The 22,791-nt window shown below is 42.7% G+C and overlaps 1 protein-coding gene across 1 annotated transcript in view; it reads left to right on the top strand.

Moving 5' to 3' along the window:
- The first annotated feature begins 51 nt into the window (after positions 1-51).
- The window catches only part of Arl3 (ADP ribosylation factor like GTPase 3), a 37,549-nt gene continuing 14,809 nt past the window's right edge, over positions 52-22,791 (top strand). Inside the window, exons 1-3 of the mRNA XM_048338354.1 lie at positions 52-179; positions 10,244-10,387; positions 15,197-15,313. Coding sequence (XP_048194311.1) covers positions 177-179; positions 10,244-10,387; positions 15,197-15,313 — 264 coding nt within the window. The 5' untranslated portion in view covers positions 52-176. The remainder of the gene's footprint in view (positions 180-10,243; positions 10,388-15,196; positions 15,314-22,791) is intronic.

The raw sequence follows: 22,791 nt of genomic DNA on the forward strand, positions 1-22,791 counted from the left end.
CGCACTGAGGGAAAAGCGGCTCCGGGCCCCGCCCCGTACCGCTGCTTGGCTCCTTCGCTGAGCGTGTGAGGGACGTCAGGGGCGGCGCCGGGCAGTTGCCCTGGTAACGAGGGAGGCCGGAGGAGGAGGAGGCGGAGGCGGAGGCGGAGGCGGAGGAGGAGGGATTCGGCGGGAGGATGGTGAGTGTGGGGGCCCGGGCCCCTCAGGAGTCGTCCAATCACCCCCCCACCCACCCACCCGCACTCCTGTCCCCAGGCCCCGGGCGTGGCGCTGCACTTGAAGCCATGGAGGGAATGGCTGGCGCTCAGCTTGGTCGCTGGGTTCTAGATTGGTTTCGGGGCCAGCGGGGAGCCCCAAAAGGGTGTGCGCTGATGGGAAGCCTGGGGCCTGGGGAGGAAGGCGGGGCTTGCTATGACTCCGGGGCCTGGGAAGGGACTTGAGGAGTACCTGGTTGGCGGGGTAGGGAGCCGCGGTGGGCTCCATCATTATTGGCAGGGACTAGGGTGGACCCGTGTAGCTTGGAGAGCGATCTCGGCACACAGGCTTCGATCTTCTCAGGCCGTCGGCCTAGCCCGCCGCAGGGCGGTGGGGGTCTAACGGGGCCCGGCCAGAAGCGGGGAGATGGGCCGGCGTCTTGGCGATCGCCCGTCTTGGCGGTCACCCTGGCGGTGCCCGGGGAGGAGATGGCAGCCTCGCTCCCTCTTCCTCGCAGTGTTCGGGCCCCTGGGTGAAGCGTGCAGGGAGTAAGTCCCAGGACACAAAGAAGCGTTGCTTGGGAAGGATGCCTGCTGTATTTTGCAGCGTCTCCGCGTCTGCGTGGCAGTGCGCTTGGGCAGTCCGGAATTAACTTGCTTAGAGTTCTGCAAGGGCTGGTTGTTGGCGACGAGCAGTTTTTCATTCCATACTTAATCCATGCCGAATAGAAGCAAAGTCGTCGCCTGGTCCCTAGCATTTCTATCCGAACCTGTTGCAATATCCTTTTTCATGTGACCTCACCAGAGCCAAAAAAAATTGATCTCAGTTGGAATCTCCAAACTAAAAAAGAAAAAAGAAAAAAATAAACTGGAAAGTGAGCATCAGTTTGGGACATGCCTTTTTATGACTTTTTAAAAGTTGAACCTTTTTCTTTTGACATTAGAAAAAAGCTAGCGGAGCTGGGGGACGGGGGATAGAGTATGGGAGGCTGATGGCTCACGACTGTATTTCTAGCTACTTAGGAGGCTAAGATCTGAGCATCGAGGTTAGAAGCCAGCTCAAGCAGGAAATTGTGAGACTCTTCAATTAGCCACCAAAAAGCCAGAAGTGGAGCTGTGGCACAATGTTAACCCTGAACAAAAAAACTAAGCAATGGCACCCAGGCCCTAAATTCAAGCCCCAAACCAGCACGTAAAAACAAAAGAAAAAAGCTTGATGTCCGGGAAGAAAATGTACATACACTTTTGTTCAGATTGTCCACTGAATAAGTTATGATGAAAGATTTTTTATCATTTTTATATTGTCAAATTGTTAAAGAAGTAGAATTATTTGATCTGTGGTTGCCAATCACACTTCACACTTTTCTACATTTGCAGTTCTTTTTAACCTGGGGCTAAACAGATTTTTACAAGTGCTTTCCTTTTTATTAAGCATTTATACATGAGCTGTCCATTTAAAGGCTAAATTATCTCAACAAATGAATTCAAATGTAAATATTTGTACAGAAAAGAAATAGAATTGAAATGAAAAAGGGATGCCAAACCAACAGAGAATGAGATTTATATTGAAAACTAGGAAGATGAAAGTTGGCTTACTTTTCCCACTTTATCAATTAAGTGGACTGCATAATTTCATGATTGTTTAATTTATAATTATACACTACAGTAAATTACCTACTGCTGGTATTTCCAGGTGCAAATTGACACTGTATACAACAAGATTAACAGTATATATACTACTGTTCTATATGATTGGCATTCAATGATCAAAACAGATATTGTTTATCTTTTTCCTTAAAATGAACAGTAAGAAATTAGGACACATTCTGGATTCTGTATGTGATTTACAAAATACACTTTTTGGCAAAACAAACAAAACAGGGGCTGAGAATATGGCTTAGTGGTAGAGTGCTTGCCTCCGCATGCATGAAGCCCTGGGTTTGATTCCTCAGCACCACTTACATAGAAAAAGCTGGAAGTAGCACTGTGGCTCAAAGTGGTAGAGTGCTAGCCTTGAGCAAAAAGAAGCCAGGGACAGTGCTCAGGCCCTGAGTTCAAGCCCTAGGACTGGCAAAAAAATAAATAAACAAAATACATTTTTTCTGTCTCGAAGTATAAAACATTCTTACAACTGGGAGTGGAATACTGAACTTAAATGGTAAATGACATGATTAAGTGTTTCACATATAGTATTCCATTAGCCCCATGGTTCAGTGGGCAACTGGAAAGTGAGCTCCAGTGCTGTGTTCTAAACTTCAGCTGTGAATCATACATTTTTTCCTAAATTTGAGTTACTGCAAAAAGAAAATAAAAAACATTAAGGGTTTCTCAGAACATCTAGGATCAGCTATTTTACTCCTACCCTAGAACAGGAAATTCTTGATGGAATACAAAGATGACAGTAATTTGGGCACACAACTAATCACTGTGATTTAACATGCAACTCAGTCTGGTAATTATATAGGGAGCATGTAGAGTTATCTAGCATGTTTAACATTTGAAGATTGTTCCCAACAGTATATATGTATTCTGGTCAGAAAATGGTCAGTGAAAAAGACAATTAAAGAAAAAAAGAGCCACACAGCAGGGTGTGGCAGTACACACCCATAATTGAAATTGAGGCGAGAGGATTGCAAGTTCCATACCAGCATTAATGATTAGACTATAGAACCTGTCTCAAGAAACTAAAAACAAGCCAGGTGCCAGTGGCTCACACCTGTAATCCTAGTTACTCAGGAGGCTGAGATCTGAGGATTAGAGTTCGAAGCTAGCCTGGACAGAAAAGTCCATGAGACTTTCTCCAGTTAACCACCAGAAAACTGGAAGTAGTGCTGTGGCTCAAAGTGGTACAGCACTTGGCTTGAACAAAATATAGCTCAGGGACAGTGCACAGGCCCTCAAGCCCCATGGCCAATAACAAGACACACACACAAAACCCACAATTATGACATTTTTAATTAAACCCCATGGCCTGACCCAGTGGTTCATGTTTATAATTCTAGCTACTTGGGAAATTTGGAGGACTGAGCTTCAAAATCCAGCCCAGGTAGTTCGTGAGACTCCATCTCAACAAGCCAAGCATGATGGTGTTAATCTGTGTCCCAACTGTCTGAAAGTCCTTAGGAGAATCAGTATCTCAGGCTAGCCCCAGGTAAAAAACTGGAGACAATTTGCAACTGGAGAAAATTTACCCGGCATCAATAATCCTAGCTACTCAGGAGGCTGAGATCTGAGGACTGTAGTTCGAAACCAGCCTGGGCAGGAAAGTTTGTGAGACTCTTATCTCCAATTAACCACCAGAAAACCCGAAGTGGTGCTGTGGCTCAAGAGATAGAGTGCTAGCCTTCAGCTGAAGAGCTTAGGTACAGCACACAGGCCCAGAGTTCAAGCCCCACAACAACAGAAACAACAAAAACCCACAACTGGAGACACTAACTGAAGAATAACTACAACAAAAAAAGCTCCAGTAGTAGACTGCTTGATACAGTTCACCACCTGAGGAGCAAACACAATACCCTGAGTTTAAACCCTAGTTCTGGGCTGGGAATATGGCCCAGTGGCAAGAGTGCTTGCCTCGTAGACATGAAGCCCTGGGTTTGATTCCCCAGCACCACATATATAGAAAACGGCCAGAAGTGGCGCTGTGGCTCAAGTGGCAGAGTGCTAGCCTTGAGCAAAGGAAGTCAGGGACAGTGAGTGCTCAGGCCCTGAGTCCAAGGCCCCAGGACTGGCAAAAAAACAACAACAACAACAACAAAAAAAAACCTAGTCCTGCAAAGAAAGTTTTGTGTAGCTACTATGTATCATGCTTTATGTGCAACATTCTTTCAACAAGCTCTTCTCAAGTGGCAAGTGATTCTGCTGAACAGGTGTATACTTTGTTTCTCAGGAACCATTTGTATTTACTTAGTGGAAAAGTGATAAGAAAGACAGGTTGAGAGGAAAAAGAAATTGAGCAAGCACTGGTGATTCACACCTATAATTCTAACTACTAAGGAGGCTGAGATCTGAGGATTCCTGTTAGAATGAAGCCAGCCCAGGCAGGAAAGTCTAACTCTTAGCTCCATTTAACCACCAAAAAGCCACAAGTGCAGATATGAAAGGGGAAAACAAAGGAAGGCTGACATTGTCCAAAAAAATGTAATGTTCTCATTACCTGGTTTATGAAATGGTAACCCCTCTGTATAACACCTTAATAATAACAAAATTATTTTTTGCACTAGTCCGGGGGCTTGAATTCAGAGCCTGAGCACTGTCTTTGAGCTTTTTTTTTTTTTTTGGCTCAAGGCTAATGCTGTACCACTTGAACAACACCTCTACTTCAGGCTTTTGGGTGGTTAGAGATAAAAGTCTTGTAATTTCCTACCTGGCTGGCATAATCCTCAGATCTCAGCTTCCTGAGTAGCTAGGATTTCAGGTAAGAGCCACCTGTGTCCAGCTTAAAATTACACTTTTTTTGAAAAAGCCAGAAGTGGAACTGTGGTTCAAGTGGTGGGTCACTAGCACTGGGTAAAAAAGCTAAGAGAACTCTAGCACTGGAATATGTGTGTGTGTCGAAGTCAACTCCATTTAAGCTAGCTTGGCTTAGGTTGTTGTTGTACCGGTTGGAGGGCTTGAACTCAGGGGCTGGGTGCTGTCCCTGAACCTCTTTGTGCTCAAGGCTAATGCTCTACCACTTGAGCTACAATGACACTTCCGTCTTTTGAGTGGTTAATTGGAGATAAGAGTCTCACAGGGACTTTTCTGCCTGGACTGGTTTCCAACCGAGATCCTCAGACCTCAGCCCCCTGAGTAGCTAGAATCCCAGGCATGAGCCACTGGCACCCGGTGGCTTATTATTTTTAATATTCATATTTTCAGTGTTCCTCACAACCATGTATACTTTGCATATTCCAACATTGCCCCGGCCCTCTACTGCTGGTTTCCTTGAATGACCTAGTTTGTGTGGTTTCAGATCCACATACCATATCTCCCAGGACTAGAGTGTAAGCTGATTTTGAGGCAGGGAAAATATCTATGGCGGATAGTACATCTACTGCCTTATAGAAAAGCTTGTTTATACCTTTTGTGGCTGAGTCAAACCACTTATGTCCACTAGGGTGCAGATAACTTACTTGCACAAATTTCATAGGAGTATAAAGCTTGTGTGGAGATCAAGTCTGTTTTGCTTACTGTTTGCTCAGAGAACATTATGGGTGTTAATGAGAGGACAAAAAATATACTTCATATATTGACTTCATTGTATTTATACTGTAAAACTCAGCCCCATCATAAACTTAACTTCTCTTGACTAGCTCCTTTCATATATTGACTTCATGTGATACTTGAATGTATGGTACATACAGATAGAAGCATAGAATAGACTTATTCTGCTTTCTTCCATGCGGCCCCCTAAGTCAGCTTACTTTGTACCTTCCAGGCAAACATCTATAAATACCTATAAATATCCTCTTCCCTATTTAGCAAACTAGGGTAATCCTGTGATCCACTGTCCTCACCGGTTGAGTTAATATGATACTGTATTGCCTTTGTACACAACTGTCTTCCCAAGATCATGTTTGAGAAATCATTGCCTATTTTGCTAGAAGGGACTGTCAGCTGAATTCTCCATATCTGTGTAATTTCACATAAGGTGACATCTGGTGCTCTCACTTGCTAAAAGGGAAGAATACTCAAAGAAATGTATGACTATCATAAACTATATCATGAGGTTAGTAAAAGTTATGCATAGATAATTCTTTTTTCTTTCTCATCTGTGATTTGCGTTCCTTCTTTAAGGTGACTAGAGGGTTTCTGGCCTGCCTTTGTGGGAGAATGTCTGCCTAGCAAGTACAAAGCACCACCCCAAAAATTTAAATTAGTTTTTTTCTCTTTTACTCATTTTTATATTTTTTTTTAAATTTTGCTCAAGGCTAGCACTCTACCAGTTGAACCACAGTGCCATTTCTGGCTTTTTCTGTGTATGTGGTACTGAGGAATTGAAACCCAGGGCTTCAAGCATGCTAGGCAAGCACTCTACCACTAAACTATTCCCAGCCCTTACTAGTTTTTTTGTTTGTTTGTTTGTTTTTCCATCCTGGGCCTTGAACTCAGGGCCTGAGCACTGTCCTTGGCTTCTTTTTTTTTTTTTTGCTCAAGGCTAGCACTCTGCCACTTCAGCCACAGCACCACTTCTGGCCATTTCCTATATAAGTGGTGCTGAGGAGTCAAACCCAGGGTTTCCTGTATACAAGTTAAGCACTCTTGCCACTAGGCCATATTCCCAGCCCCAGCCCTTACTCATTTTTAAATATTATGACTGTGCAAAAAAAAAAAAGAAAGAAAGAAAAAAATCTCAGCCTACAAGGGCTACAATCAGAAAATCATGTTTCAAAGCCAGCCCAGGCAGACAAATATGAGAGACTTTTATTTCCATTTAATCAGCAGAATGTGCCAGCCTGGAGGTGTGACTCGAGTGTTAGTGAGTGAAAAAGCAACCAAGAATCTCACCGACTTTTCTGCCTAGGCTGGCTTCAAACAGTGATCCTCAGATCTCAGCCTCTTGAGTAGCTAGGATTATATAGGCACAAGCCACTGGCACCCGTCTGACCGCCAACAATTTCTACACTAATCAATAATGCCTGGGAAATTACCTCTAATGTATTCATTTGCTGGATTCCAATTGTTTTAGAATTTCTCATAAGAGATAATGAGACCCTTTCTTTTCACAGCCAATCAGGATGTAAGGATGCATAACACTATTTTCTCTGTTCTCAGCGTTTTTTATATCACCAGTCCTCAAGGAACTCAGAATTCTAATTTTAACTCTTCTAAAGGTGATATTAGAAATGAGTGATGGTAATGTAGCTAATAATAATGAAAGAAACATCTTAATACAATTTGAAAAGAGAATGACATCAAAGTACTCAAGGCTAGATAATATATATATATATATATTTTTTTTTTTTTTTTTTTTGCCAGTCCTGGAGCTTGAACTCAGGACCTGGGCCCTCTACCACTAAGCCACATTCCCAGCCCAGGTAGGATTTTGTTTTTTAAGCAAAAAACATGTCTTGCCTTAAAAAAATATATATTTTAGCTGGGCACCAGTGGTTCACGCCTGTAATCCTAGCTACTCAGGAGGCTGAGATCTGAGGATCAAGGTTCAAAGCCAGACCAGGCAGGAACGTCCATGAGATTCTTATCTCCAATTAGCCACCAGAAAGCCAAAAGTGGTTCTGTGGCTCAAGTGGTAGAGCATTAGCTTTGAGCTGAAAAGCTCAGGGACAGTGCCAAGCCCAGACCAAAAAAAAAAAAAAATTGTACCTATCTTTTGTTCTCTCATTTGTTTTGAACCCATTCATTCTCTTTTGGCACAAATTTGTCTGTCTTAGGCTAAATCTTCCATCTGTTGTTGGGGAAAAGTAAGGCACAGAAGTTAATGCGGTCCTTAGCAAGTCAGTGCAAATACGATTCTAGAAACTGTAAATAGCCAAGCTCTCGTGGCTCACTCCTGTAAGCTAAGAGGAGGCAGAGATCTAAGGGTTGCCATTCAAAGCCCAGCTGGGCAGAAAAGCTAATGAGACTCTTAATCTCCAGTTAACCAGACAAATACCAGAAGAGGTGATATGGCTCAAGTGGTAGAGTGCCAGCCTTGAGCAAAAAAAGCCAAGTGAGAGCACAAGGCCCTGAGTTCCAGTCCCAGTACCAACACCACCACCAACAACAAAAAAAGTGGGATCTGGGTACTGGTGGCTCACACCTATAATACTAACTACCCAGGAGGTTGAGATCTGAGGATCCCAATTCAAAGCCTGGGCCTTAGACTCAGGGCCTGAGCACTGTCCCTGGCTTCTTTTTGCCACTTGAGCAACAGCACCACTTCTGGCCATTTTCTATATATGTGGTGCTGGGGAATTGAACCCATGGCTTCATGTATACGAGTCAAGCACTCTTGCCACTAGGCCATATTCCCAGCTCCATCCATGAGACTCTTATTTCTGATCAACCAACAGAAAACTGGAGGCTGGGGATATACCCTAGTGGCAAGAGCGCTTGCCTCATATACATGAAGCCCTGGGTTTGACTCCCCAGCACCACATATACAGAAAATGGCCAGAAGTGGTGCTGTGACTCAAGTGGCAGAGTGCTAGCCTTGAGCAAAAAGAAGCCAGGGACAGTGCTCAGCCCTGAGTCCAAGGCCCATGGGACTAGCAAAAAAACAAAAACAAAAACAAAAAACTGGAAGTGGAGCTTTGGCTCAAAGTGGTAGAAAAAAAAATCTCAGACAGCACCCAGGTCCTGAGTTCAAGCCCCACAACCAAAAAAGAAGTGGCAAATAGTATAAAACCGAAAGGAGTTTTTAGTAATTGTACATATTTGTGTATCATTCTCCAAAGACCTAATTGTCAAAAATTATTTCACAGAAGTTATCACTTGATCTTAGTGAACAAACTGGTTTGAACTATCACCTGGTGTAGTGTGGATAACAAATATAACTATTCTATGTACTTCAAAGACAGCATAAAGGAATTTGTAGTCTGGATGGAAGATTGGGTTTTACACCCTTTAAACTCTGGGATCCCTGTTGTAACCATGCCTCATTAGAACAAGATTGTCAGATATTAGACAGAACAAATAATGATCATATACAATTGTTCTGTTCTTAACTAAAATACAGCAATGGTGTAGGACTGGAGGTGTACTTAGTGGTAGAGCATTTGCCTAGCATATATGAGGCCCTGGGTTCATAGCTCAGAAAAAGAAAGAACTCTGGTGATATTATGATCATGATGTGCTCATAATGCCCTAACTTCTTTATTATTCAACTTTTTATCTGAAAAACATAAATAATGTAATAATCATATAAAAATAGGTGTATGATCTATATTATATACCTATTCTTGTGGCAAATAGATGGTAATAAAGTATTTTGAGGACTTAAATATGAACCAAAACAAAGTCTTAAACAGAAATCCCAGCTACCATTTTATACAGCCTTTTCGTGTTTTTGTTTGTTTTTTGCCAGTCCTAGGTCTTGGACTCAGGGCCTGAGCACTGTCCCTGGCTTCTTTTTGCTCAAGGCTAGCACTCTGCCACTTGAGCCACAGGGCCACTTCTGGCCATTTTCTATATATGTGGTGCTGGGGAATCAAACCCAGGGCCTCATGTATACGAGGCAAGCACTCTTGCCACTAGGCCATATTCCCAGCCCTTGTGGTGTTGGTTTTGTGTTTTGTTTTGTTTTTTTTTAGAGAGAGTACCTTAGAATTTTATATTGACATGGGTGTGCAGTTTCATTTAATTTAACAACTATTATTTAGTGTCTTATCTAATATAAACCCTGCCCACAAGAAACTTGACTGCAGTAAAGGAGAAAAATAGGCTAGGTGCAGTGGTTCACTCCTGTAATCCTAACTACTTGGGCAATGGAGATAGGGAAGACTGGTTTATGGCCTGCCCAGAAGAAAAAGTAAAACCTTATTTCAACAAACCAGCCAGGGTGGTGATGCATGCCTGTCTCCCAGCTACATGAGAGGTATGTAATCAAAAGGATCATAGTCCAAACCGGCCTGGGCATAAATGCAAGACCCAAAAAAATAATGAAAATAAGAGGGCTAGGGTCATGGCTCAGTGATAAAGCACTGCCTAGCAAGCACAAAGCCCTAAATTCTAACCCCAGCACTGAAAAAATCCAAAAGCCAGTAAAGGAGACAACCACTTACCTAGTCTGATATATTATGAGTATTGTAGTATAAGTATGTATGTAGGGCTTTAGAAACACAGATGGGTTAGTGGTTCACACTTCCAGAAGATTCTATGTGACTGCTAAGCTGGATTAATAGGAACAGGAATAAGTCATGCCACTTAGTAAGTTGCTGCATTTGCTGTAGTACTTCTGCTAAAACTTGGAAGGAGGAAGCAAGTGGAACAAATGGCATTAGAGTGGGAAGTAATAACAGGCTGTCCATGTCCAAGAACTCCTTTCAAGGAGCAGAAGTCATTCTGATGGCCACGAATACCAAAGCCAGTGCCCCGCAAGTAATCTGTCTCCTTCATGCTTGTTCAAGGGCTTACTCTCCATTCTGCGCAAGTTGAAAAGTGCACCGGACCAGGAGGTACGAATCCTTCTCCTGGGCTTGGATAATGCGGGCAAGACTACGCTGCTAAAGCAGCTTGCATCTGAAGACATCAGCCACATCACACCTACCCAGGTAAGCACGGCCCTGGCTCTGGAGCTGAGTCCCACAGGGATGGTGGAGAAAGAGTAGGATGGGGCTTTGTCCGTGTCCAAGTTTCATATCTTAAAAAAGTCTATATAGTCAAAAAGTAATTTTACATATACATGTGCATATACATATTATATGTATATGTGTGTATATCACATATAATATGTGATTTATATAATACCTATGTATAGAATCTCTCGACTATATGTAATATGTGTCAGATATATGCTATTAATATATTATGAAGATATTCTACCTATACATATGAGATATTTAGAGTATTCAAATTCCTAGAGTCAGGGCTGGGAATATGGCCTAGTGGTAGAGTGCTTGCCTCACATACATGAAGCCCTGGGTTCAATTCCTCAGCACCACATATATAGAAAAAAGCCACAAGTGGAGCTGTGGCTCAAGAGGTAGAGTGCTAGCCTTAAGCAAAAAGAAGCCAGGGACAGTGCTCAGGCCTTGAGTCCAAGGCCCAGGACTGGCAAAAAAAAAAAAAAGTTCCTAGAGAAAGAAAGTAGAATGGTTAGTGTCTGGGAAGGAGGAATAGGGAGGTTTGTTTAATGGGTACAAAGTCACTTTTATAAGATGGAAACAATTCTGAGGGTAGATGCACGTAGCATGAATGTACTTAAGTCTGCTAGACTTTATACTGTAAAACAGTTAAGGCAAGTAATGGTGGTTTATACCTATAATCCCAACTACTCAGGAGACAGATCTGGAAGATCACAATTCTAGGTCAGCCTGGGCAAAAAGTTAGTCACACACACACACACACACACACACACACACACACACACACATCTCAACCAGCAAGCAGAGCTTAGCGTTCCATGCCTGTGATCTCACCTACGTGGGAGATGTAAATAGGAGGATCAAGGCCCCCAAGCTAGTCCCGGGACCTTGAGTTCAAACCTCAGGATCATGATAGATAGACAGATAGATAGATAGAAAATAACCAAATGTTTATAATAGTACATTTTATGTCATATACCATCAGAATTTAAAATATAGATGCATACTCATACATGTGTTTGTGTGTCAAAACAGTTCTCTAAGATCTAGGGGATTACCTATATTCTCTATCCTTCTCTCCCTTGCAATGCTAGAGATCCAAACCAGACTACAAGCTAGGCTAGGACTCTTCTGCTGAACTACATACAACTCCATTCCTGTATGCATTTTTTGTATATGCCTGTCCTGGGGCTTGAACTCAGGTCCTGGGGGGCACTATCCCTTAGCTTTTTCACTCAAGGCTGGAGCTCTACTACTTGAGCCACACCTTCACTTCTGGCTCTTTGCTGGTTGAATTGGAGATACAAGGTTCACAGATTTTCCTGCCCAGGCTGGCGTGGAACCACAATCATCAAATCTCAGCCTCCTGAGTAACTAGGATTACAGAATAAGTTACGGGCACCCAGCATACAGTCTGGCACTTTGCTAGTCCTCTTAGAGATGGAGTTCTCACAGACTTATTGCCCAGACTAGCTTTGAACCACAGCCTCCTAAAGAGTTAGAAGTGTAGGCATAAACCACCAGTCCCCAGCTCTTAATCACTTTTGGATGTTTGTTTGAGCATCAGAGGATTTTGCAAAAGCAGAGTTACTTAGCATTTTCTGTCATTGTTCTGTGATTAGACCTTGGTGTCAGGTTTGAAAGGCTGTGCTGGTGTGTGTACTTCACGGCCTGTGAGTCTTAGTGATTCACAGCTCCTTGCAGAAAAGTCATTTCAACTGCTACCAAATGAGCAATTTTACAGCTTCTGAACAAATTTAATGTATAGCCTAAGGAGGAGCAAATTACAACAGTCTAGCCTAGAAGGGCTAAAAACACATATTAGTGTGTCAGGATTTCTGCCAAAAAAAGAAGGGCTAGTTTTTTTTTGTTTGTTTGTTTTGTGTGTGTGTGTGTGTGTGTGTGTGTGTGTGTGTGTGTGTGTGTTTAGTATTAGCAGTAGACCATATTTCTCAAGAGCACTAAAATGAGGACTTTCACACTGCAAACAGAAATTAATTCAAACTGATAATGGGCTGGAAATATGGCATACTGGCAAGAGTGCTTGCCTCGTATACATGAAGCCCTGGGTTCAATTCCCCAGCACCACATATATAGAAAATGGCCAGAAGTGGCCCTGTGGCTCAAGTGGCAGAGTGCTAGCCTTGAGCAAAAAGAAGCCAGGGACAGTGCTCAGGGCCTGAGTCCAAGGCCCAGAACTGGCAAAAAAAAAAAAAAGAGAGAGAGAGAGTCTCACAAACTGATAAGCCCAGAGTTCCAATGCTGACTTTCAGGCTTTATTGTGTGTATTATAGGTGACTTTGTTATTATACTATATCAAGCTTCATATATTCTTTTTTTTTTTTTTTGCTCCTTGGGCTTGAACTCTGTGCCTGGGTGCTGTCCCTGAGCTCTTCAGCTCAAAGCTAATGGCTATACCACTTGAGCCACAGTGTCACTTCCAGCTTTCTGGTGGTTAATTGGAGATAAGAGCCTCATGGACTTTCCTGCCCAAGCTGGCTTTGAACCTTGATCCTCAGATCTCAGCCTCCTGCCTGAGTAGCTAGGATTAGAGGTGTGAGCCACCAGGGTCCAGCTAAGCTTCATGTATTCTTTACAAATTTTTATTATATTTTGGTTTTAATATCAATGTCACAACAGTGGGTTTCATTGTGACATTTCTACACATACATACAATGTATCCCAACCAACCTCACCACACATCCTCTCTCTCATTCTTTCCTTTTTCTTGAAACTGTTTCAACAAGCTTCCTTAGTTATTGTTAAGTAGAAGGTTTTTGTTTGTTTTTGACATTCCTAGGGCTTGAACTCTGGGCCTAGGCACTGTCCATAGGCTCCTTTTTGTTTGCAGACCATTTTTTTTTTTTTTTGGTCAGTCCTAGGGCGTGAACTCAGAGCCTGAGCACTGTCCCTGGCTTCTTTTTGCTCAAGGCTAGCACTCTACCCCTTGAGCCACAGCACTACTTCTGGCTTTTTCTATTTATGTGGCGGTAAGGAATCGAACCTAGGGCTTCATGTATACGAGGTGAGCACTCTACCACTAGGCCATATTCCCAGCCCCTGCAGACCACTTTTTAATACACAGAAAGTCATTCTGGAAATGAATCACAAAGAAGCTATCTCTTACAATAAGTGTAAGCCACTTTCCTATTGAGTTCTGAAACTTGTAATTTACTCATGGGCATTTTTCGAGCCAGCCATCTTCTCGTGACTTCTGAGTGGCGGTGCTCCTGTTCCCTTGCCCTGTACTGGGTCTTGGTGTGTTGCCAGCAGTGGGGGAAGCCCCAGAGGAGGGGCGTGTTCACCAAGGCCCCCAGACCCTCTTAGTGCCAGGTGTCCTGGATAAAATGTCTCTTCCCTGGCAGCAAACTATGGATTGGGCTTTTCAGTTTCTGGTGTCACTTTATCATTCTTGCAGGGTGATTTTTTTTTTTTAAGTTATTATGCTTGCTCATGAAGTACCTTCTCTTGGAACCCCAAAGGTCTTGTTAATTTGCTTCTCTCTAGACAAACTCCCAGCTGGCCTTTCTGCTTGTTGTTGCTCTACTTACCTTCCTCAAAGTTCTACCTTGAAGGCCCAGTGCTGGCAGCTCACGCCTGTAATCCTAGCTATTCAGGAGGCTGCGATCTGAGGATTATTGTTCAAAGGAAGCGAGCTCAGGCAGGAAACATCCATAAGACTCTTAAATTCTGTTACCCACCAAAAGACCCAGCAGTTGAGCTGTGGCTCAAGTAGTTGGGCACTAGCCTTTAAGCAAAAACATTAAGAGATGGTACCCAGGCCCTGAGTTTAAGCCCTAATACAAAAGAGAAAAAAAAAGTTCTACCTTTAGTAACTATCTTAAAGTGCAGACTTTTCCAGCAGCGCCTTCCCTCCTGTTCTCTCCCCTCCCCTTTCCTTCCTTCCCCTCCCCTCCCCTCCCTCCCCTTCCTTTCCCTTCTCACCACTGCCTACCTAGCTGATGCTCGGGCTCCCAGTGCCCTTGTTCAGCTCCCTCTTTCCTCCCTAATCCATGTGAAAGAGGACATTTGTTCTGAGCCACACTTGGAGAATCTAATCCTCCAGACGTGTAGGCTTTTGCCTCTTTTTAAACTTAGCCTTTGTTCTTTTTTTTGTCCTCTTGAGTTTCACCTTCTAGTTTGTTGTTAATCATATGTAATGTCCTGTTAAATTTACCATTTTTGAGGACTCATCCTGGGTGTGTGGTCTGTGTTGATCATAGGGAATCTCATACCAAGTTGCCCTTAGCAATTATGTATAATTTTTTTTCTAGCCATGATAGATGATTGTACCCAGAGCCTTGTATATATTTAGCTAGGCACTTTACCACAGAGCTATTCTACCAGCCCTAATATATATATATATTTTTTTTAAGTGCAGAAAATATCATGCCAGCCCTAACATCATTAATACTGACTCTACAACCTGAATGAAATAAGCATGTATAAATGTTTTTTTTCCTTACCACATTAAACCATTTTCAGTATTAACTGTATCACGTCATCACATCTGGAGAGAGAAAAAAGTATGGCATCTAACAGAGTATTTATAACTAATTTTAGAAAATAGCTATTAGGGTCAGGAGGTGTAGCTCATTGATCCAGTGTATACTTAGTATCCTGGAGACCTGGGTTTAATCCCCAGCACACAGACAGACAGACAGACACACACACATACACACAGACAAACACACAATGTGTGTATTAAATGTAACATGGTCAGAATTAATAAAACTTGCTGTTTTCTTTTTCTTTTTTTCTTTGCTTCTGTTTTAGGGTTTCAATATCAAAAGTGTACAATCACAGGGTTTTAAACTGAATGTGTGGGACATTGGTGGACAGAGGAAAATCAGACCATACTGGAGGAACTATTTTGAAAATACCGATATTCTTGTAAGTACTCCTTCTGAAATGCTAGTTTCTAGTTGCCCTAACATCCACTCTGGTCAATGATGTGTTTGCTGTAACATTCGTGGCTAAGGTAGCAGCCCTAGCAGCAGGCTGCTGACTAGGGGAGAAGCATCTCTCCATATGATTTTCTACCTCTCAGTAACACAACACTGTGCCCGCACCTACCTTGGCAAGGCAAGTGTTTATTAATTACTTAGTGATTTGGCTAGCAGAAGAAAAACCACAAGATTGTGCACTGACTCTGTTACCCCAAGTGAGTCCACAAATCAAGTGCATCCAGAAGACAGCAACCAAGATGGTAGGAGTCCTAGCACCATGGTAGCTAAGGAACACTCAAAAGGCCTGTTCTCAGTGAAAAGAACAGTTGACACTGTGGTTGTTGCTTCCAGAACCATCCTCGTTCTCACATCATGACTGAGCTAACCACTGTATGGGGTGCTTTAGAGTGGCAGAATTTTAAGTCAGAATAGGGAAGAAGCTTCCTGACTGTGCATGCTGGAGGATTCTCTTGCTTAGGTGGCCTTCATTCAGGCAGAAGCAGAGATTGCAGCTATCAGCTCATCACTGTCACTAGAACCTCCGTCTCAGAATTCTTGGAGTGCTCCTATCTACATACAAGATTTCTCCAGTGTCCAAGCCTCAGTTTCTCCATTTCTCTACCTCTAGTGATCTTGCCATCTACTCTATGTTGGCCATGTATGCTCATGATTAGACCAGGGGATTGTTATGAGCTTGAGTAGCTGTTTTTTGGTTTTGTTTTGCTTTGCTTTGTTTTTTGCCAATCCTGGGGCTTGAACTCAGGGCCTGAGCACTGTCCCTGACTTTGTTTTGCTCAAAGCTAGCACTCTGCCACTTGAGCCACAACTCCACTTCCAGCTTTTTCTGTATATGTGGTGCTGAGGAATCGAACCCAGGGCTTCATGTATACGAGGTGAGCACTTTACCACTAGGCCATATTCCCAGCACTAGTTTGTTTTTTTTTAAAGGAGGGGAGTGCTGGGTGCTGGTGGCTCACCTGCCTATAATCCTAGCTACTCAGGAGGCTGAAATCTGAAGATCACAGTTCAAAACCAGCCCAGGCAAGAAGGTCCTTGAGTTTCTTATCTCCAATTAACCACCAAAAAGGCAGAAGGGGAGCTGTATCTCAAGTGGTAGAGTACTATCCTTGAGCAAAAAGAGCTCAGGAATAGTGCCCAGACCCTGAGTTTAAGCCCCAGAACTTACACATACTCTCTCTCTCACACATACACAAACACACACAAAAGAAAGAAAAAGAAGCATATCATTTTCACTAACCTCTAAATGAAAGTTTGCATTTCCTTCAGTTACAACTATAGGTAATAAATTATAGTAACATCAGCCTAGCTATTCTTTATAACCAGTGGAAACCATCTTGTATCTTTGCATCCTATATCTTTTATTCACATGCATACGTCATGAAATTTCTCTTAAAAAAGGAAAGCAAACCAAGTACAGTAGCTCATGCCTATAATGCTAGCTACTCAGGAGACTGAGGATTGAAATTCAAAGCTAGCTTGGGAAAACAAATCTGAGAGACTCTTATCTCCAGTTAACCACAAAGAATAGAACTGGAGGTATGGCTCAAGTGCCAGAGCACCAGCTGTGAGCAAAAAAGCCAAGAGAGAACACACGTTCTCTAGCGTTCAAGCCCCAGTACCAGCACACATACACAAACGTGTCTCCTCTGCATATGTGTGTGTGCACACAAATGAAGACTTGCATGTACTTGCATACACAAACAAAAGTCAATCTGAGGCCAAAATGGTAGTATAGTCTTTTTTTTTTTTTTTTTTGTCAGTCCTGGGGCTTGGACTCAGGGCCTGAGCACTATCCCTTCTTTTTGCTCAAGGCTAGCATTCTCTTTTGAGCCACAGCGCCACTTCTAGCTTTTTCTGTTTATGTGGTACAGAGGCATCGAACCCAGGGTTTCGTGCATGCTAGGCAAGCACTCTACCACTAAGCCACATTTCCAGCCTGGTAGTGTACTCTTACAGTCTGTAATTTCAACATTACAGAGGCTGAAGCAGGAGTAAGAGTTCAAGACCAGCCTGGATCATAAAGCAAGTGCTTCAGGGAGAGTTTGAACTCAGAGCCTCATGTTTGCTAGGCAGGTTATCTGCCACTTGAACCATACCTCCAGCCCTTAATTTTTTTTTAGGTTATAGATAGATTCTTTTTTCTTTTTTGAATCAAGAGTTGGGACAAAGCAGATGTATGAAAGAAAGAAATTTCTTAACTATTCATCTGCTGAAGTAAAATTCTTTGAGAGGAATACAAAAGAAGAGCAATATGTAAGGACATTCATGATTGTCCATAAGGTCTCAGAAACTTTCTGGTCGACAGGCAAGGGTAATTTTAAATCGTAAGCAACTACCCTGATGGTACCCTGCAAGATCAGTATAAGAGGACCCTGGATCCCACATTCTCATTAGCTGAGAGTACTCAGGAGTTGATGTGCCAATCCGCAAAAATCAGTTTCCAGCAACCCTACAGAAGGTTCCTTCAACTATGTTATACCTTAGTAAGAGGTAATATATTGGGTTAAGAGTCAGCCTCTCATTATTTTCCAGTGCCATTTGAGATCAAACAAGTTTGGGGAAACCAGCTGAGTCCCCAAGTTTAGGGTCTCAGCCTTGAAGCTCTTAGCCCTGTCTGCCAGTTTGCAGCAGCCTGGAGCAGCAGGTTAATGGGTTCTGTTTGTTTGTCTGTGTTTAATGGTCTTCCATTGTTGGTTGAAAAAGACCTATTGCACTGGACTCCATGCTGCTGGAGGAGCAGGACTGAGGCTTGACACATCTCATTGGCTGGTTAAGTCTTTTCAATTCTCTCTAGAGTGCCACAGTACAATCTTGCTTTAGAGCAGAGGTGAACAAATTGATCTAGCCTGCCTCTTGCTTTCATATAGCCTGCAAGTCACTGTGGTGGGTTTTATTTTTTAATATTCTCAAGTGATTGAAAAGAAGCAAAAGATAAGAATTATATGAAATCTAAGTCTCAGTATCCATAAGTAAAGTTCACTTGGAACACAGCCACATGCATCTGTTTACAGGTTTCCTGAGGTTGCTTTCTCACTATAGCAGCCATGTGCAGGAGCTGCGAATGAGATTGTATGGGCCACAAAGCAGAAAATATTTACTATGGCCTCCTTGCAGAAGTTTGCCTCGCCTTGCTTTACAGCACCAAATGGCTCTTTAGTGGCTTGAAAGAGTCAGGGCAACTCCCGAAAGCACCAGAGTTGTTTCCTGGGACGTGATCTAAAAACATCTGACTTCAGCTTTATTAACCTGAGGGAAATTGACTGAGAAAACTTGAAGTATGGTAGAGGGAGGGGACAGTGTGTATGCTTTCTAGATCTCTTTAGGTAAGGAAGTTATAACAAGATAGCTAAAATGCCTAGGATGTAGAGAGCTTGCCTAGCATATACTGAACTCCAATGCTACCAAAAGAAAAAAAGAAAAACATGATTTTTTTTAAAAGATTGATTCATGTTACTACTCAACTCCATTGACATGATCATTTTTATATTTAAGCAAGATAATTTAAGCATAGTAACTTTGTTATCATTTCCATATTTAAAGCAGAATATGTTAGGGAGATAGATCTCAAACCCTCTGCACTAACATAACTATGTCTTATTCCATCATAATGCTAATGCTCACAGCATTTGGTGCTGCTAGAGTAGAAAGAGTGCTAGTGATTTAAAAACACAGTTATCTAGACCCGTCGGTGTCTGCTCTCTCTCAAGCCATCAGAGGAGAGCCAGGCACTGCTGCTTACCCTCTGCTGGACAGATTGAGGAGCAATAAAGCAGCCAAAAGGTGGCAGCAGGGGGGAGGAGCAGACGCAGAAGAAACAAAGGGCCCTGGTTTGGTCTCTGCTTGAGCCACAGTGGTCTCAACTTGGATCAAGAAAACCCTTTTTCTAGGCCTTCCTTCTACAACCAAATGAGAATTTCAAAGCAACTGCCAAAAAAAAGGATGTGAATTAGCATTGCCTGAAAGATCAGTCTAAGTGCCCTGGATTATAACCTTATCATAGAATGAGTTTTAGGACTTGATACTGGAGGTCTGTATTATTCTAAAATCAATCCAACACAAAAGCACAATGAGTGTTTAACTTTCTGTGATACTTTTTTAGCTAAAGACCAGAAAAGTTTTGAGTATTTGTGAAGTTTAAAATTTTTTTCATGACTCGATGAACCAACAGCTATGGCATTGTTTGAAAAGAATAACAATACACACACACACACATACACACACACACACTTTTAAGCTTAGGCACTGTGTGACTGGAGAAGCCAAGGGGACTGGGAGGAGACACCCCTGTGCATGACACATTTGTGGGTTTGCCAGCCCAGTTTGTGCCTGTGAATTGCTCACTTGGCCCTTAAGAAATAAATAGAGCAGTTGTTTTATAGACCTAATCTTGGCATTATGGTGCAGAGATGTTTCTTCTCTCTCAAATATGGAGTACTTCACGAACTCACACGGCGTCCTCGCACCGGGCCGCGCTGACCTCCGCACCACTCTAATTTTAGCATATGTGCTGCCAAGGAAGTGCTCTCCGTGATTTTCAAATTTTATGAAAGTGACGTGAGAAAAATGCTAATTAAGGGGAAGAACTTGCATGAGTCCTTTGGGAAAAGCCTTTAGAATCTGGTAGCAGAAATATTTTCTGTGAAATTTCATATCCAAGTGAATAAATAGCAAAAACTTCAGAGTAAAAATTGAAAGCTTTCTTCCTACTGGCCTCAGCTTCTGGATTGGCTAGTGTTGAACTGGTTTACGACTCTTCTCCGCTGTCAAAACACTACACTCCTTGTTTTGGTTTCTCCATCATACCAAATGGCCTTCACTTTTCTCCCCTCATCTAGCTTCAGCCTTTTTGCTCCCAACATATCTTTTTTTTTTTCTTTTTTTGGCAGTCCTGGGGCTTGAACTTGGGGCCTAGACACTGTCCCTAAGCTGCTGCTTTTTTTTTTTTTTTTTTTTTGGCTCAAGGCTAGCATTCTACCACTTGAGCCACAACACCACTTCCAGCTTTTGTCTGCGTATGTGGTACTGAGGAATCGAACCCAGGGCCACATGTATACGAGGCAAGCACTCTTGCCACTAGGCCATATTCCCAGCCCTCTTTCTCCCAAGTTTTGCTGTAATTAGAGTCTCATGAACTTTCCTGCCCAGGCTGGCTTCAAATAGTGATCCTCAGATCTCAGCCTCCTGAGGAACTAGGATTACAGGTGTGAGCCACTGTGTCAGTCTTCTTCCCTCACGAATCCTGGGCTGCTTCACTGACAAATATCCTGACCTACTGTAGACTCCCAAGTAATTCTATTCTTTTTTTTTTTTGGCCAGTCCTGGGGCTTGGACTCAGGGCCTGAGCACTGTCCCTGGCTTCTTTTTGCTCAAGGCTAGCACTCTGCCACTTGAGCCACAGCGCCACTTCTGGCCATTTTCTGTATATGTGGTGCTGGGGAATTGAACCCAGGGCCTCATGTATATGAGGCAGGCACTCTTGCCACTAGGCCATATCCCCAGCCCCTCCCAAGTAATTCTAATTAGATCTTCTCTCTTGAGGTCTGTTCTATCGTTGCACTTCACCCTGCCCTGTCTTTAATACTAAGACTGCTGCTTTTAATATGTGAATGCCAAACACGCACCAGACCCTGGCTTCCATCCCCAGCACGACAAAACAGCAAACAAATAAAAGAACAAAGCTATCTCTGTGTTCTGCATAGTGACTTATCAGACATCAAATTATATCCGTGGGGCTCACAGCCCGTGATGCATTTGTTGACACTAAGAGTAATAGTAACAACAATATAATATGGGCCACAAAGAAAGCCCGAAATCAACTATATTAATTATTCTTCCTCCTGTGATTCTCCAAGTAGGAATACAAATTATTCTTGAGAGAAAAGGATGAACTCGGCTCCTGGTATGATAGTTAGCACTGCGACTAAATGACAGCATTAAGCAAAGCATTTTAATATTTCTTTTTCTAAAGTGAGTGTGTTTTCAGGGTACTACAGATTTGACTTTTACACAGAAGTGCCTGTGTGCCTTGAAGTTTATCAGTTTAGGGGACTTAAGGCATATAATGTGAAGAGTTGAAAATTGTTTTTCAGTTTGGGTTTTAATTGAACATGCTCTTTTAAAAAAGAATGTTAGAGCTGGGCACCATTGGCTCGTGCCTGTAATCCTAACTACTCAGGAGACTGAGATCTGAGGATTACTGTTTGATGCCAGCCCAGGCAGGAAAGTCCTTGAGACTCTTTTATCTTTAACCACTAAAAAGCCAGAAATGAGTAGTAGAGCACTAACCTTAAGCAAAAAACAATCTGAGATGGCAGCATCCGGGCACTGAGTTCAAGCCCCAGGAACAACACACACAAAAAAGAGGGAGAGAGAAGATGTTAGGGCTGTGAGCATGGCTCAAGTAGTAGCATGCCTGTCTGTCAGGCACCACACCCTGACTTCAAATCCTGTACCACCAAAACAGAATATTTCCATTACACCATTAGTTTAATAACAATGCTAAGTCAGGATGTGCATGCCTGAAATCCCAGCTCTTGGGAGGCTGAAGCAGGAGGATAGAGTTCAAAAGCAGCCTGAGCTACATATTAAGACCATAAAACAGCATCTCAGCTTTGTAATTTCCATATGAAGGAGGATTAGCAACAACATTATATAGGACATTAGTTAATGTGTTTAAAGTGCAACTATAGGTGGTTTTTCGTTTTCTTTTTCGTCTCACCTTGTTTTCCTTTTTTTTTTTCTAGTCCTGGGCCTTGGACTCAGGGCCTGAGCACTACCCCTGGCTTCTTTTTGCTCAAGGCTAGCACTCTGCCACTTGAGCCACAGCGCCACTTGTGGCCATTTTCTATATATGTGGTGCTGGGGAATTGAACCCAGGGCTTCATGTATGAGTCAAGCACTCTTGCCACTAGGCCATATTCCCAGCCCTTGTTTTTCTTGTTATAGGATGATATTTGTGCAATAACCAAACTCGGGCATGGAGAAAAGGCTGGAATTTTTTTTCATTGCCAGGGTGCTGCCCCTGACCTCTTTTTGCTCAAGGCTAGCACTCTATCACTTGAGACACAGCTCCACTTCTACTTCTTAACTTCTGGTTAAGTGGAGATAGGAGTCTGGCAGACTTTCTTGCCCAGGCTGACTTTGAACCATGATCCTCAGATCTCAGTCTCCTAAGTAACTAGGATTATAAGAATTACCCACTGGCATCTGGCTTAGAAAATTTTAACATACAATAAATCTCAAGATTTGTCTTTGGTGGTAGAGTAATTGCCTAGGATGCATGAAGCTCTGGGTTCAATTCCTCAGTACCCCATAAACAGAAAAGGCTGGAAGTGGTGCTGTGGCTCAAGTGGTAGAGTGCTAGTTTTGAGCCAAAGAAGCTCAAGGACAGAGCCCAGGCCC

The sequence above is a fragment of the Perognathus longimembris genome, chromosome 2, assembly GCF_023159225.1.
Source record: "Perognathus longimembris pacificus isolate PPM17 chromosome 2, ASM2315922v1, whole genome shotgun sequence".
Classification (NCBI taxonomy): domain Eukaryota; kingdom Metazoa; phylum Chordata; class Mammalia; order Rodentia; family Heteromyidae; genus Perognathus; species Perognathus longimembris.